Source organism: Paramacrobiotus metropolitanus, unplaced genomic scaffold (assembly GCF_019649055.1).
Source record: "Paramacrobiotus metropolitanus isolate TYO unplaced genomic scaffold, Prichtersi_v1.0 Parri_scaffold0000002, whole genome shotgun sequence".
In the NCBI taxonomy this organism is placed as follows: domain Eukaryota; kingdom Metazoa; phylum Tardigrada; class Eutardigrada; order Parachela; family Macrobiotidae; genus Paramacrobiotus; species Paramacrobiotus metropolitanus.
In genome coordinates this window covers 1,986,608-2,000,814 of record NW_026570222.1, presented here as the reverse complement: position 1 = coordinate 2,000,814, position 14,207 = coordinate 1,986,608, and the positions used below count along the sequence as shown (strand labels likewise).

The following is a 14,207-nucleotide window of genomic DNA, read 5'->3' as shown; positions in this document are numbered from 1 at the left end:
CGTGCAGTTTGCTCAGCGGCCTAAGCCTATTTATTTTTGCCTAAAAGGACTTACCCGGGTAGGTATGCGGCATGCCGTATGCTCAGCAAAAATTAAAGGTTTATTTGGAATTTTATCAGTTGTATTACTTTTAAGAAGTTCAGAACATTTAAGTGACTATCATTTAGAATTTAAGATATTTATACATCACGATAAGCACTTGACTCCGATTTTCGGATCATGTTTATATGTTAAGATGGAAGGCCATGAAGGGCTTAATCTACAGACGTTCTTGCAAAGTTCAAAATCGTACGAAAGCTCTCTTTTGGAATGTCTGGAACAAATTGAGCAGCAGCTAGCGTCCAAATTAGAACGAGAGGGCCGAATGCGCCATGCCTTATCTTCGGCTGTTACTGCTCCAGTCACGACAGTGCTTTTTCGGAGCCCATATTTCCAAGACGCCAAAGGACAACATGCGCCCCCACTTCCCGCAGAAATGGAAGCAAACGACTTACTGGACATTTTGGATCCTTACGAAGTGAAAACTGTCTGGACCAAGCGGCAAGATAAATTACTGAAAGATGTGGTTACAAAGCGAAAACGGGAACTTCGCTCCGTAGAGCTCATACAGAAAAAACGGTCACTGGACAAACAGCAGAAGGATCTGAGAAACTTTTTGGAAGTGTTGACAAATCATGCCAGTGATGAGACTGAGAACGTGCTCACGCAGCTGCAGAATAGCTCTATTTCCACACCGATTACTTTACCGGACACTCTGACGTCGTCTTCAGCCAAGGAATTTTGCGAGAAACTGCTCAGCGAAATAACCGAAAATTTAGCTAAACTGAATAAGGATATTACTGAAGTCAGTGATTTGTCGACTTCATATCCCGTGGAAAAGCTAACAGGTAGATTCACGCTCCTTTTTAGGGTTCTCATGCATCGCAAGTAAGGCTTGTCCGCAACACACAGTGAGATTGTTTACATTTGTTAGAACTGGAAAATAATTCTCATTTAATATTGTACAGCTTACTCGAATGAGCTTGGCGAATAAGGTTTATTTTTTTTAGACTACGAGCTGAAAAAATACGATTGGTTTGATATCGTTTCCAAGAATGTTCGCCTAAAACGCCATGGTTTTGACGGATGTCGCATTCGTTATCTGAATTTTCTGGCTCCGCATTTGAAATCAGCTGCCTCATGGACGCAGCCAGACTTGCGGCGACTGTTGTTTCTAGTCGAACAACATGGAGAACATAACTGGGATGTTATAGCTCAAGAGATTCCAGGTCGAACAGCGTTCGCATGCTGCCAGCAGTATGTCAAGTTTCAGAAGGAAAGCCCGGAAGAAAATCGTCTTCGTCGCTTATTTTTCGCGCCAGAAGACGTGATCCGCCTCATTCATGCCTACCATGTTACTCAAGGCGTTTGGCGGCTTATTTATCCACTTGTGCCCGGAAAGAGTCGATTGGCATGTAAAAGGTACTGGGAAGCTAATCTCGACCCGAATGCCAATCGGAATGCATGGACTGAACGGGAAATGAATATTTTGCGAAACTTTGCTGGGAACAAAAAGGGAATATGTGAGTGGCTTATCCGGTTGACAGTCTGTTGCACTTTTCCAGTAAACCATTCGGTTACTTACAGTACGATTTATTTTTTTCTTGTTGTAAACAGCGCAGCGGATTAGTAAGCTGAAGACTGCTTTGCCCGAACGAAGCTCTTATGACATTAATCATGTCTTTTATGGAATGTTCAAACGTGCGCCGGTAAGCAGCATTGTCGGTTACTTAGGTGTGCCACGTAAAATTAGATCTCTTTTTCATGTACTACTTTTTTGCCCTGGAATTTTCTGTGTTTGTAACATAATATTTGATAGTTTTCGTTTGTGTTCTACAAAACCAATGCTTGCTTGTCCTTAGGATGGTAAATGGGAAGAGAAAGGAGGGTACCTCCCAAACACCGAGAGCCGAGAACAAAAGACTGCTTTGGTTCTTAAGTTGATGGACCATGTGCTTTCCACCGTGACGGAGCCATTACGAGATGATCTGACAGTTTCCATGGAAGAGCTGGTAACTGCGCCAGAGGTAGGTTTTTTTATTTATTTGACCAATGATCTATCGACTCGTAGAGATGCAAAGTTTTTTTTAACATTGGACTGGAGTCTGTCATGTCCGCTTTTGTTAACAAAATGTTGATAAAATGCGGTCTTGGGAAAATTTCAGTCAGCAGGAATATTTTCAACATAGGTGATAATCCCGACGCGAAGATTCTTGCGCGAGTTGGATTTGTTGCATCCTTGTCAGCGCGAAGTAGCCGACAATGATGTACGACATGTCCCACGAAACCTTTCCGAAAATGACCACCATCTTGTGGAGATGTTCTCTGCGCCGGTAATCGAAAAGATGAGGCCATTAGGTCGAAAGCGCAAAGGAAATGTGTTTGGGTCCATTCCAGCGGATCTACAGGTGTTAACTATGGAAGGGAAGCGTGATGCCATAAAATCAGTATTAGCGAAAAGTGATGCGGAAATTAACGACAGCGTGGTTCTTATTCCTCCGTCTCTGGCCACGATTGGTGCATTTGTAAAACTGAAGGAATTGTTATCTGGAACGTGTCTAATGGTTGAAGAAAAAATTCACGAAACCTGTGAGGCGGAAGATTTAACTGAAATGCAGAGACGAGTGGAGAGTTTGTTCCTGACAACAGAGCTGTTGCGTCTTACCGTGAGACAGCACGTTGATAGCGGTGCTGCTGCTTCCACTGCGGATGAAGCGCTGCCACAGCCTGTGACTACTCCAAAGGTTAATAAACGAACTCGTCCGCTGACCGGCCGGACCCAAAGCAAACGACGTATCACTTGGCTTAAAGAGCTAGCAGGAAAAAGGCGTCAGGACAGACAGAACAAAAGAAAACTTTCGGAGGAAAGCGGAAAAACCCCTAGCAAGCGCAGGAGGCGCACCGAAATCTCTGATGTCCCGCGACGAAGCTCTCGGTTGGCCGGTGAAACTGCTGTGACTTCTCTCTGATGGTATGATTTATGACGCTTTCGTTGCAACAAATGCGTTACCGGCACCAATGTTCAGCAGATTTCTCGCATTTAGTATCTTCTTTGGTTGCGAATTCGAGGATTGTGAACCAGCTTACAATGGTTAGCCTTATAACTGCAGAGTTTGTTTTTTGTATTGTATCCATTTTTTTTAGCATTAACCCAGCACTTGTAATCAGATTATCATCAGTATGAACTTATGATGATAATCGGAACCAGTATGATGTAAAGGTCAAAATGTTCTCAACTCGATCACCTTACAGGCTTAAACGACCAAACTAAAAGATTAAAAATATAAAAAAATAGAAATCGCAAAAAAAAAGAGAAAAACAGTGGACTGTGAGGGGATCGAACCCTCGGCATCTCGCATATTTGTTACATGCAAAGCGAGCGCTCTACCACTGAGCTAACAGCCCGGTACAATGGTTAGCATTAGAAAATGTCGATGAAGATTCAAAGAGTTAAGTAACAAAAACTGCATTTGAGCTAAAGCCGTTTAAGGAACCTTTATACATAACCAGTAACATAGATTACTATTCTGTATTCTGAACGTATTCCTAGAAATTTTATAATAAACTGTGATTAAATTTACCCAATCTTAACCGGTTTATTAATTACGTCCTTGACCGTGCTGGCCGGCGGCCATTTGCTAACGCAAAAGCCCTTACAATTAAATACGTACCTACAGTATTTCAGCATAATGTGGTGTGAGGACTGGTCAGTGCTGGTTCGAATAAGTCTATCCATGCGGGAAGGCATCCATGAAAAATACAATTTGTGGGCAGAGAACAAACAACACGCCTTCAATGGATTTTTTGCTTGATTTTAAAATAACTAATTATTTAATAACTCTTATGCCATGGTTTCCGATATTTCGTTGTTGTGTTTGTGCATCAGGTGTACGTTAACCCTGGGTAAAACAGCATGGAAAAAAATACATAATTTGATTGTAAAACTACCGCTATGTAGTATGTACAGGTGTTGACTGTTGAGCACCAGATCTGTGCAACTAAAGGTAGTTTCAAGTTCAAGTGACTGTTCAACCTACGTATTTTTCACATGCTGCTCTACTCGGGAACAGGAATTTTGGACAACATGTTGAACCAGGAACGTGCAGAGACCGTAGAAAGTGTAGCCGCCAGACACAGCCACGAAAAGAAAGCTAGCCCATAAACTTTCTCTGACGAGCGAAATCGCAAACCTCCGACCTGATTCCTTCCATAAATTCATAATTGGTGATCAGTCTAATTTATCCAGTATGCCTTCCTTCTAAAACTGTATTATGTATTCGGGAACAAAAACTTTCGCTGAAACTGACAATGAGCTTTTCTGAGTTTATGGATCAGCAGGCAGTAAAACGAATGATTACCACCTTCTGGTCTGCATGACTCGGTAACAAAAATGTTAAAGTAGTACATAAAAAAGAACGATGAATCAGATAGCAAAAACTTCCAACTGAAAACACCGCGCCAGAATTTCACAGCGCTTTTCATTTAAAGATTTTTCCCTGGTTGAATTTCTTTCCTCCAAAATCTCCTTCCCATGCGAAGTATTCGTCTACCATCTTCTTAGTCTCCTGCGCATCAGGATCCAGCTTCTTCCACTCGTACGATTCATAATCAACTTGCCAATCAGGGCTCAACTGAAAAAAGTCATATTCGAAATATATAGGCTGCTTTACCCTCAGAGGACATTCAAGCAATTTCAGAGATATACGTTATGTGAAGTTACCTCAAAAGCCAAACCCTGCCCACGCCAAAACCATACTCCGGAAATGGTGCTGTTATTGTTCTCACCAAAAAGAACCATGCTTCCGAAAGAATGCTTTCGCATCTTGTCCAACCGCTGGAACATACCTACATTCCCACGAATTTCATACTAATATTTCCAAATTTCAGTTATGTAGTCATGATAAAATATAGCAACTCACCGGTTATCAGATTGCAGCTCATAAAAACCTGCATCAATTCCTGTGGATATTTGTATTCGCAGTACCAAATTGAGTAATTCTCCTTATCAAACTTGCTCCAGAAGTAAGGCAAAGCCACAGTCTTAGTATCTTCGTTGGAATATGTCCGTTTAAACTCGTCCATATTGAAAGATCTACAATGAAATTCATCAAATAAATGGCCACATCTTCGAGAAAGCGAAGTTTTCGCACCCTCCCGGAAGCGCAAGAAACGGATCCTTTTGTGGAGGTTCAGCGGATGCTTCATCAGCCAAATCCATCTCCTCGTCATCTTCTTTCTTTTTGGGCTTCTTTTCTTCTTTAGGCTTCTCTTCCTTGGCAGGTTTATCCTTTTTGTCTTTCTTAGCACCCTTGTCGCCCTCTCCGCCCTTCTTCTGGCCCGAGAACAAAGCCACCGCTCCAACGACCGCCTTAAACTGAGGCTGCTCAGCAAGCCCTTGGAACCACTGCGTCACTTTCTGATTTTGCTGTCGTGTTTTTTCATCAAGCACCTAAAAATGTTTCCCGTATATTATCTTGGCAGGCTCCAACCGAACGTTACGTATAATATTACTTACAATTTCAGTACTGCCTGTTTTGGCTTAATCAAGGGCCGACAAAAATTCTTACAAAAATATTACTTTGAACGTCGTCATCGACCAGAAGAAAATAAGAAGGCTTCTCAGCACTGCACAAAACGAGATTTCAAAATTAGTATACTCACGTGCGTAAAGGCGAAATACAGATCAGCGAAAACAGTGATGTCGGCAAGGGACAGCTGGTCACCCGTGACATACTTGTGTTCGCCCAGGTGGGTGTTCAACACTTTTAGGGCGTTGTTCAGTTCATCGAGGGCTGATTTATCTTGCTGCAATTCAAAAATCATACTTTCTGCAGGTGTTTACATCAGCAATAAGAAAAACTAACTCCATACGCTATCTGCGACCGGGTTCCCCAAAGCTTTCAAAACCAGGGCGACGACAGACGGCACAATGTACTGGTCCGAGAAGTTAACCCACTGAAGCATCAAAGCCTGTTTCTCGGCAGAGCTTCCTCGAAGTTCCGGTGTTGCAACTAGAAATACAATACAATGCAGCGATTACTTCTGGAAGACAAAGCAACATTTTTCACCAAGCTTTAGAACTTACGAAAGTGCGCAATGGCATTGCCTTCCGACAAATGGACCTTTTCGTCGGCAGATTCGAATGCTGGGACCTGTTAAAATAACGCAAAAACGACAATATTACAGCTAGCCCCTCAAGTTGTAAAGTTACATCGGAAAAAGTTAATTGCAATGGTCAGTGTGGTGCCAACGAATCTGATAGCTAAAAATACTGTATCACTAGAAAATACTGTTTGCCAAGTTTCGACTGTCTAGAAAAGCTTTAAGAACAAGAACTTTAGAGAATAAACACCTGTTCGAACCAACAATCATCATACTGAAAAAACTAATGTACTTCGAATTGGTAGAACCATTCCATCTATGGAAAGGTATCGGAAGCCGAAATGCAATTCTTTATCTCTGTCTGTTACCAGCCGAGCATTTCACATCTTGACTGGTCTTTGAAAAGAGACTTCAACAATTCCAAATCATGCCACTTAGCTGGTTATCGTAAGTTTGTAATCATGTCCATATATCAGAATAATTATACTAGTAATATAGGTAGGTATCTGTTCATCTGCTTTTGAACCAGAAAACGTACCTGGCCAGATGGAAATTTCTTGAGAAATTCGGGTGTTTTATTGGTTTCTCCAAATACGAAGTCAGGAATCTCCGAAACAACCTTCACTTTTGCTCCGCTGAACTGAGCAGCAATCAACGCCTTGTAGGCACGGAAGTTGTCCGGATAAGTAAACAAGGTCTGCAACAATCACGGAAGTACTTACTAAAACTGCAATAATTAGTTATCAATATGGCAGAGCAATGATGATGATGTTTTCCATTTCCTGATAGTAAGTATTAAGTAACATAACGTAATTGATCACATGAAAATTGAATCACGGTAGTGAAAACTCTGAAACTTCTGAGAATATGACTTTTAACATAACATGCTAAACGACAAAAACGTACCATTCAATTGTCAATACTATAATCAAGAAAACATAATTTACATACCCCACGCTCTTATACTGTATTAAAGTGCGAGTACTCAGTACTGTACTGATAGTGATGATGATGAATCTATTACCCACGGACCTTTCGCCAGCCTACTAGAATTAGCACCCCACAACAGCAGTTCAAAATTTATGACAACTTTTTAAACAATTTTAAGGACTCAACATAGTGCCAGACTTCTCAAAACCATCTTTGAGCTTTTAAGTTTTTCGGAACAAATTACACATGATACTTGTTACGAGGCAAAACAGAAAGTGCTGTCTTTGTGTTCTTTCTCAAGGTAATTCCATTCTACCACCATGACAATGATTAGCTCATCAACTGCATCCAAGTAAAAAACATCTGTTACCATCACTATACATTGTGATCTAAATCGGCGCGTTCTAACAATGTAGTTTCTGCGGGAGAACCTACTGACTTTTCACACCTCATATGCCAACTCAAAGTCTAGAACCATATTTTACGATATGACATGTGACAAACGAGACATAACAGCTGAACTTACCCCAGACACCGACATTTTAAAGGCTTCGGTAAAATGGTTGGTCAATTGTTTGGAGAGAAAACCCTGCCAAAGGGCACTGAGGAGCGATGAGTTGAGGATGGACGAGGAATGATGAAACTCCGGCAGAAACCTTCTGGTTACAGATCGGACACGCTGCGTCGGCTGCCGACTGGCAGCCGAGGCGAAGACCTTAGCCCGGGGAGAGCGGACATACTACCCTGGTATGTCTGCTCTCGCCGGGGTTGGCAACTTTGTGGTGACGAGCCGAGGCTGCCACACAACATTAGCAACTACGTACACTACAGCGCTCTATACAGATACAGTACTCGTTAAATTTGTTAAGTACTGTATTTGCGGCAGACATTGAACTACTTACTAACAACTAACAGTTTAACAAGGCGAAAAAATTGTCTTGAATTTTAAATGATTTGGTTTTCAATTTCACGGATTTTTTGTAACTGCGAGGTATCTACTTCATGTAGAACATATGCTACGTGCTTGCAAGCACTGACGTTATGGCTGAGCTTTTGTCCCGCAAGATTATTACGAGATCAACGTGGGAATCCAGCTCCAGTCAACAGGAACTGGGAAACATTGTTCGTGTTCACTCTTCTGCTGATTTTGATGGGTACGTGTTTGTAGCTTGTAGTATCTGCCAGAGAAGATGAAAGACGCGGTCAGGCAGTCTGCAGAACGAGCGAATACCATAATTAGCGTTATCCAACGGTTTTTATACGTGCAAACTGCCCAAAACTGCCGCCGCATCATAGAATACGCTAATTTTTTTAAAGATATCATGCATGCAGACTCCTAGACTTAATTGACTTTTAATGATACTTAAATTTTCTAAGTTTTGATGTCTTAAAATGTCTGTTAGTATGCTATTTTTGATCTCTTAAAAAGTCTCTTAGTCTCTTACAGTCTTGCTATAATACTGTTAAAATTCGTACTAACAACATTTGGTATTTCGTTCTACTTCGTACCGGACATTTTGTTATGCAGTGAACACATAGACCTGGAGGATTATGCGGATGGGAGCACGTGCTGTGAACTCGTTAAACCCAACGCCGATGAGCGATTTTGCGCGATCAGTCTGGAATGTCCTGCAGAGTTCTCTGTAAAAACTCTCGTTATCATTGTGGATAGTTCAGTCATCGAAGTTTTCGGACCATCTGTTGGATATATTCAGACATCACGTGGTCAACTGCTGGACGAATTCGAGGGTACAACTATTCACGGACACACTATAGATCTAGTGTCCAGAGTGCTTCCGGCAATCGATTTACAGGTGCATAACCATCTATTATTGTTAAAGTTTTATATTCTAGGCATTTAAAGTGAGATTAATACTAAATGGCGCACGTATATATTAATATAGTATTTTGCTGGCCTCAGATGAGCAGGCATATTTATTTTTTAAGTTAATTTGTGAATGCATTTTATTGCTTATTATGCATAACTGGACATGTGTACGTAACTGTAAATTACCAAAGTAGCATGTGCTTTTGTTAATGCCGAGACATGGTGTTTACTGTGAATTGATGGCAACTTCGGTTATACTGCTTTATACTTTATACATACCACATTTTTTATAGTTGTACTTTTTTTAACGACTTATGGTATGTCGCAATCTTGGTTGATGGTTATTGATGGATTGATTTGTTTCGTCAGGTGTTCCCCCTGAAATTGCAGTCTACAATCACATTTTTTGGTTTCCACATTTATGCAACCCGAACACATCCGATCACAGCTACGATATCTAATGTGGGAAAACTTCCGTCCACAATTTCGCCGGAGCAAATATTGCCTATGCACGTGTTGTTTCAAAAAATCGACAGTCTCAAACTGGACTTATTATCAATGGAGGAAAGACTTAAAGCTCACATTGATAAAGAAGTCGCTGCTTTAAGAGCGGAGTTCTTACAGCGGCTGGAAAAATATTGCCATACAGCGGAAGTGAATGCAAAACCGGACTGATTGGATCATTTCTTTGATGTTCCTGAATTTATCAGTATTCGGATTGTATAAACGACTGGAAATCCTTTATCTCGTCGAAGATGGGTTTGGCAAGCGCGTCTGGCACTTTCCACAGCTGGACTCCGTTTTTGCCGCCAACTGCCAGAAGTTCCTCACTATGATAGAAAACACATTTAAGGGGGATGTTGTTGGATTGATTGTATATTTCTGTCGGGGTGGAGTTAGATTGCTAAATTTTAAACTGGCACTGAGTTTATGCTTTTAGCACTGTACAGGAATTTTTTAATTGGGTCCAGAATATTCCAACACATTTGTGTATTGAATTTTTTAAAGGATTCTTGTTTTAAGGTACCTTTCTACTTACTCTTTAATATTAAAGGCTAAGCAGGAGATTTCTTCCTGATTTTCGGATATGGCAGCTTTTTTAACTGGGGCAGATCTTCCATTCAAAGAAATAAAGTCGAAAAATAAAATTGTTCCCGTAATAGTGCCAACGGCGAGTACAAACGGACGAAACGGTGACCATGCACAGGACGTTGGCTGTTCTAATATCGCGACTTCCAATAAAGGTCGACTCTAAAGACGGTTGGTTAACTATACTAGACGTACTTTGATTCCCGCTTCGTTATCAAATTTCGTCGCTCGTATTTTACCGTAGTTGTTTGAAATATTTTCAGTCTCCCGTCAAGCGATGTTGTGGCAAAACATTTCGTCGAAAACGGAGAAAATGTTACACATGTAACTGGTCCCAAATGTCGAACGAAATTCAGTGCTGTTGCTGTCACTGAAACATTGCCAGAACAGTTAAACAGATTAGTTCACATTAGAAATACTGTATTTTGATAGTTCATCTTTCATAGCGGTGTTAAATGCTTATTCAGTTAACGCGTAATTATGTATGTACCCGTAATTGGTAACTTCGCGTCCGTAAACCGCTGTGTATTGCACAGAAGAACGGCACCCGTATCTGTTCCCACGATGCAGTACCCGTCGTCCGTTTGCGATTGCGTACTTAAACTGGACACGCCACAATTTCCCGTGTTCTCTTGGTTGTGCGTTTGAATAGCTCCAGATTCGACAGTTGTGTGCCTGCGTGGCACGATGTTTGCCACAGCAGTGGAACTGCTCTGTTTTTGCGCAGTTTGGTTTATCCATGTCATTAGCCGCCCATCACAAGCCCCGGTTAAAATCTGCATTCGGAGTTTTTAAACATAAATTTTCAATTTTTGTTTGCCCTTAGGTTTTAGGTTTACTATTTTTGTTGCACCAGTGACAGTTACTCATATGCGGTTATGTTTAATTTTATGATTTAAGCATCGATATACTTTTGTTAGTCACAGATTGCACATGATCTTAAACGCACAACAGATGTGGGATTATCTGTAAGACTGTAACGAGCAGAAATATATCGATGCGAGAAGGATACTTAGTAAATAACTTGTTTTTGTTGATTTCGTTTCGAGAACTTCCAGCAGTACCATGAAAGTTCGCTTTTTAATATCCATCGGAATCCACCTTATGCAGGATATCAATTCGCTGTGACCCCCGGCAATTCGCATGCCACTGGCTCCTATTAAATTTGCAGTAGCCGGGGTTGCGGCTACTATATCCCACAGAAAAATTTGTCCTAAATTAAAAAGCATTTGGTCAAAATCCGATAAAATATAATCTGATTTCGCGGCGTGCAGATGGGATCTTACTATACCATTACATCCTGCGGCTGCAAGCAGATTCGGTCTGCGTGGATGGAAAGCTGTAGACGAAATGCAGGTGTCAGTTTCGCATGTGATGTAAGATCGAAGCTCGCTTTTCATGGTTATCCGATTTGTTTTCGATACAATGACGCCTCCCTTGTGATCGCAGAATGTGTCATGACCTTTTTCTCCAAAGCTATTAAGAAGAACGCAAATGGTAAGCACAGATTTAATACAAAACTCTGCATGCAGAAGACTGGTTATTCGAAATCAATTAAATTATGTATTATCATCAATCACGATTTTTAATTGCTAGCTCATGCAGTTAACTGCAATTTCTCATTTTTATAGTTTAAGACCGAAAACAATGCCATACATCCTACTGCTTAAATATTTACTGTACCTTGCTGCGAGTAGCGAACCGGCAGAATTCCAACAGAGGGATGTGCAGCACTGAACAGAAAGGTGATTACGGTCAAGCGAGGCTAAGAAGTCCAGACTGTCCGTTTTGAATTCCAGTTCCACATCGTAATCTATGCATGTAAGTAAATTAAGCAGCAATTCCTTATTTAAAAACATAAGAGATACAGTTTGTAGAAGGGCATATGGGAGATTCCTGGAATGCATTTCAATACGTTTGAAATAACGGAACGGTAATTAATACTAAGACTCAGCAATATTAAAGCCACGTTCCAGTCGTGCGAGCGAATTGTTACTGGTTCTATGCAGCGAATTTGCAACAGAATTAATTCATAATCCAATGACAAAAATCGCGGTTTAATCATATATATACGGTATTCGACTAGAGCGCGGCTTTGCCGCTTAGCGCGCATATCACAGTGAATATCAAACAACACGTGAACTTTATAAAATGGAACGTTTCTAATAAACTTATTTACTTTTTTCGGTATCACAAATCATATTGAGTTCCAGTTGTTCCATAACAGCATCTTCCATTAGGCGTAAAAATTTCGCTAATGGGCGACGGTGTTTTGGATCCACCGTATGCGGAACCGCTGGATACTGCGCTTGACACTGTAATTATGCCGTGGTTTTCCAAAAACCGGTGGAGTACAGTTACTGTACGTTCTCGTAAAAATAATTTTACCGCTTTTTCGCTACAGGACTGTGTGACGATTTCAGCATCGCGTTGCAAAATATTGCCATTAAATTGCCCGTTGAAATGGGCCAAACGAACAGCCGAGGGTTTGCCAAGTATATCGATCAACCTACTACGAAATAAACATCGAACACAGAATTATTCCATTATTCCACCGTACATGTACAGCATTTGTTTTTTTAACCACAGGCGCTTATGGCGCAGTTTTACTATTGCCACAAAATGAAAACCTAAGCCGCAATTGTCACAGACGTACTTGGTATCAGCAGTTTGGAAAGCGGCCGCAGCACCGATGGTATCAGCGGGAAGTGTAGGGAGTTGCTGGACGATCCCAGAACGGTGATTGTCCGGTGCATTACGATTTACTGGAGGTGGAGCTCGACGCTGCATTGCACGCAATTCGTAGCTCCAAAACTGAAATTGGCTTACAAATTTACAACGTATTCCATCGAAACTTGGGTTCGGACATACTGTACCACTTGAGTATGAATTCACCGACAGACAATGCAGGAGTTAGAAAAACGGTAATTCTTCCATCGCCCAAACCCGAACAATAAAACAGGATAGGATCTGCATGGTCAGTTTCTTTACAGGAATGTACAACAGTAATTTTCGGTCCTGAAGACTCTGAGGCACAACTCAAATTACCCACAAGCTCTGGAGTAAAATGCATACAGATTGCTTAAGATAGATGGAACATTTGTGCAGCATTGCGCATGCACATACGGTTTGTCCAATCCGCCTGATTCAAATGAGGAAATCAATAACAGTTTTCAGAATATGTCATAGCTGCTCGTCTGCTTAACGCACTCAGGTATCTAATAAAATCTGTTTCGCCTGCTGTAACCTACGCGCGCTTACGTATACGTACCTGGGTCCGTTTTGGGAGCGACTTTTTTAACGTTAACGTACCGCGGCTATTGTACACAAGAAAATGCTGTATTGTACTTATCTGACGCAAACTTACAGTTTGTCAAATACTGGCTAGCTCGTATGCTAAATCGCTGACTAGCAGGCACACATAAGTCGCGCAACTATCCCGTTTCGTCTTCCTGTACTGCAAGGAAACTCGGGGTTAAATGGCGTTTGCAAATTGCAGGTATCTACTGGTAGGTGACCTGCAGACTATATTGCACCTTCGTACCGTGAGAGGACTTACGCCCTCGTCCCAAGCTGGCTCTCGGATCGCAGCGCAGCGGCGTCGAATTTATGTAGGCTTTCCTTCAACCCTTGACAGTAGTAGTCTGCGCACGACGATCTATAAACAAATTCGGTTATTTTATTTATTAATTTTCGATTGTCCATACACAGCACGAGTCTTATTATTTTCATAAAATTTGTTATTGCAGTCTGCACGCTTTGTTAGGTTGTTATGTCGTTTTACGGACTCTTCGGCAGCTTGGTTCAAAATTTAGGCGCTTGCTTAAAGGTCACGGTATGCACAAGTGTAAGTACTTCGAGTACTTTTTATAATACTATTATAGATATTGTGTTCAAACAGTACATTTCTTACACAGCCTTAAGAAAACGTCACTTCACATCAAACATCATTACTCAGCATCAGCTAAACCTCGCAGTCTAATCTGCACAGAACATAATTTTGCTCTAAAGTTTGAAGTACTTACTGATAAGTGATAACAGCAAACTTAATTAAATAATTTAAAATTAATAGAATTTAATATCTATATATAGATATGTACTGTACATGGTACAATGATTGGTACCCGTACAGCAGTTAGACAAAAAATTGAACGACACACTGGGCGGTTGAGCTAGTGACACCTTTGCCATAAGAGGAAAAGTGACATTGGGCTACCAC

At 41.1% G+C, this 14,207-nt stretch overlaps 4 protein-coding genes and 1 non-coding gene across 10 annotated transcripts; 2 read left to right on the top strand and 3 right to left on the bottom strand.

Annotated features, from left to right (window-relative positions):
• The first annotated feature begins 81 nt into the window (after window positions 1-81).
• Window positions 82-3,265, top strand: LOC129585721 (uncharacterized). Its single transcript, XM_055478531.1, has 5 exons — window positions 82-887; window positions 1,050-1,562; window positions 1,657-1,748; window positions 1,902-2,066; window positions 2,229-3,265. Exons 1-5 carry the CDS (start codon window positions 236-238, stop codon window positions 3,006-3,008), a joined length of 2,202 nt encoding a protein of 733 aa, XP_055334506.1. The 5' UTR covers window positions 82-235; the 3' UTR covers window positions 3,009-3,265.
• A 96-nt stretch (window positions 3,266-3,361) lies between these two features.
• On the bottom strand, window positions 3,362-3,444 carry Trnaa-ugc (transfer RNA alanine (anticodon UGC)). Its single transcript is given in 2 exon segments — window positions 3,362-3,397; window positions 3,409-3,444. It is a non-coding gene; the product is annotated as a tRNA-Ala (tRNA).
• Window positions 3,445-4,345: 901 nt separating this feature from the next.
• On the bottom strand, window positions 4,346-7,758 carry LOC129583401 (elongation factor 1-gamma-A-like). The gene is made up of 9 exons (XM_055475189.1): window positions 7,598-7,758; window positions 6,680-6,838; window positions 6,125-6,191; window positions 5,911-6,050; window positions 5,701-5,844; window positions 5,190-5,488; window positions 4,959-5,131; window positions 4,760-4,884; window positions 4,346-4,670 (listed from the first exon to the last, which is right to left on the bottom strand). Exons 1-9 carry the CDS (start codon window positions 7,610-7,612, stop codon window positions 4,518-4,520), a joined length of 1,275 nt encoding a protein of 424 aa, XP_055331164.1. The 5' UTR covers window positions 7,613-7,758; the 3' UTR covers window positions 4,346-4,517.
• A 202-nt stretch (window positions 7,759-7,960) lies between these two features.
• Window positions 7,961-10,041, top strand: LOC129583922 (uncharacterized). The gene is made up of 3 exons (XM_055475977.1): window positions 7,961-8,225; window positions 8,600-8,885; window positions 9,269-10,041. Exons 1-3 carry the CDS (start codon window positions 8,113-8,115, stop codon window positions 9,572-9,574), a joined length of 705 nt encoding a protein of 234 aa, XP_055331952.1. The 5' UTR covers window positions 7,961-8,112; the 3' UTR covers window positions 9,575-10,041.
• On the bottom strand, window positions 9,291-13,927 carry LOC129583893 (cytoplasmic dynein 2 intermediate chain 2-like). Of its 6 annotated transcripts, XM_055475930.1 has the most exons (14): window positions 13,902-13,927; window positions 13,533-13,646; window positions 13,356-13,445; window positions 12,865-13,015; window positions 12,645-12,802; window positions 12,377-12,500; window positions 12,168-12,303; window positions 11,672-11,801; window positions 11,280-11,464; window positions 11,053-11,201; window positions 10,479-10,764; window positions 10,228-10,358; window positions 9,939-10,150; window positions 9,291-9,729 (listed from the first exon to the last, which is right to left on the bottom strand). In XM_055475930.1, the coding sequence occupies exons 5-14, from the start codon at window positions 12,776-12,778 to the stop codon at window positions 9,606-9,608; spliced, it is 1,611 nt and encodes a 536-aa protein (XP_055331905.1). In that variant the 5' UTR covers window positions 12,779-12,802; window positions 12,865-13,015; window positions 13,356-13,445; window positions 13,533-13,646; window positions 13,902-13,927; the 3' UTR covers window positions 9,291-9,605. The 6 variants fall into 6 exon arrangements, with proteins under 6 accessions (XP_055331905.1, XP_055331896.1, XP_055331914.1 ...); XM_055475921.1 differs by lacking the exon at window positions 13,902-13,927 and having other exon boundaries at window positions 13,533-13,766; XM_055475939.1 differs by lacking the exon at window positions 13,902-13,927 and having other exon boundaries at window positions 12,865-12,958; window positions 13,533-13,766.
• Window positions 13,928-14,207: the final 280 nt, after the last annotated feature.

Bases quoted from the DNA above. Each gene is read 5' to 3' on its own strand.
- LOC129585721 (XM_055478531.1), top strand. From the start codon at position 236: ATGGAAGGCCATGAAGGGCTTAATCTACAGACGTTCTTGCAAAGTTCA. The intron at 888-1,049 runs GTAGATTCACGC...TATTTTTTTTAG, and splicing joins TCCCGTGGAAAAGCTAACAG to ACTACGAGCTGAAAAAATAC. The intron at 1,563-1,656 runs GTGAGTGGCTTA...TGTTGTAAACAG, and splicing joins TGGGAACAAAAAGGGAATAT to CGCAGCGGATTAGTAAGCTG.
- LOC129583922 (XM_055475977.1), top strand. From the start codon at position 8,113: ATGGCTGAGCTTTTGTCCCGCAAGATTATTACGAGATCAACGTGGGAA. The intron at 8,226-8,599 runs GTACGTGTTTGT...TTTGTTATGCAG, and splicing joins TCTTCTGCTGATTTTGATGG to TGAACACATAGACCTGGAGG. The intron at 8,886-9,268 runs GTGCATAACCAT...TTGTTTCGTCAG, and splicing joins TTCCGGCAATCGATTTACAG to GTGTTCCCCCTGAAATTGCA.
- LOC129583893 (XM_055475930.1), bottom strand. From the start codon at position 12,778: ATGCAGCGTCGAGCTCCACCTCCAGTAAATCGTAATGCACCGGACAAT. The intron at 10,765-11,052 runs GTACTGCTGGAA...CTCCGAATGCAG, and splicing joins TTAAAAAGCGAACTTTCATG to ATTTTAACCGGGGCTTGTGA. The intron at 9,730-9,938 runs GTAAGTAGAAAG...TTTCTATCATAG, and splicing joins TTAGCCTTTAATATTAAAGA to TGAGGAACTTCTGGCAGTTG.
- LOC129583401 (XM_055475189.1), bottom strand. The intron at 6,051-6,124 runs GTAAGTTCTAAA...TTGTATTTCTAG, and splicing joins CAATGCCATTGCGCACTTTC to TTGCAACACCGGAACTTCGA. The intron at 4,885-4,958 runs GTGAGTTGCTAT...GTGGGAATGTAG, and splicing joins GAGCTGCAATCTGATAACCG to GTATGTTCCAGCGGTTGGAC.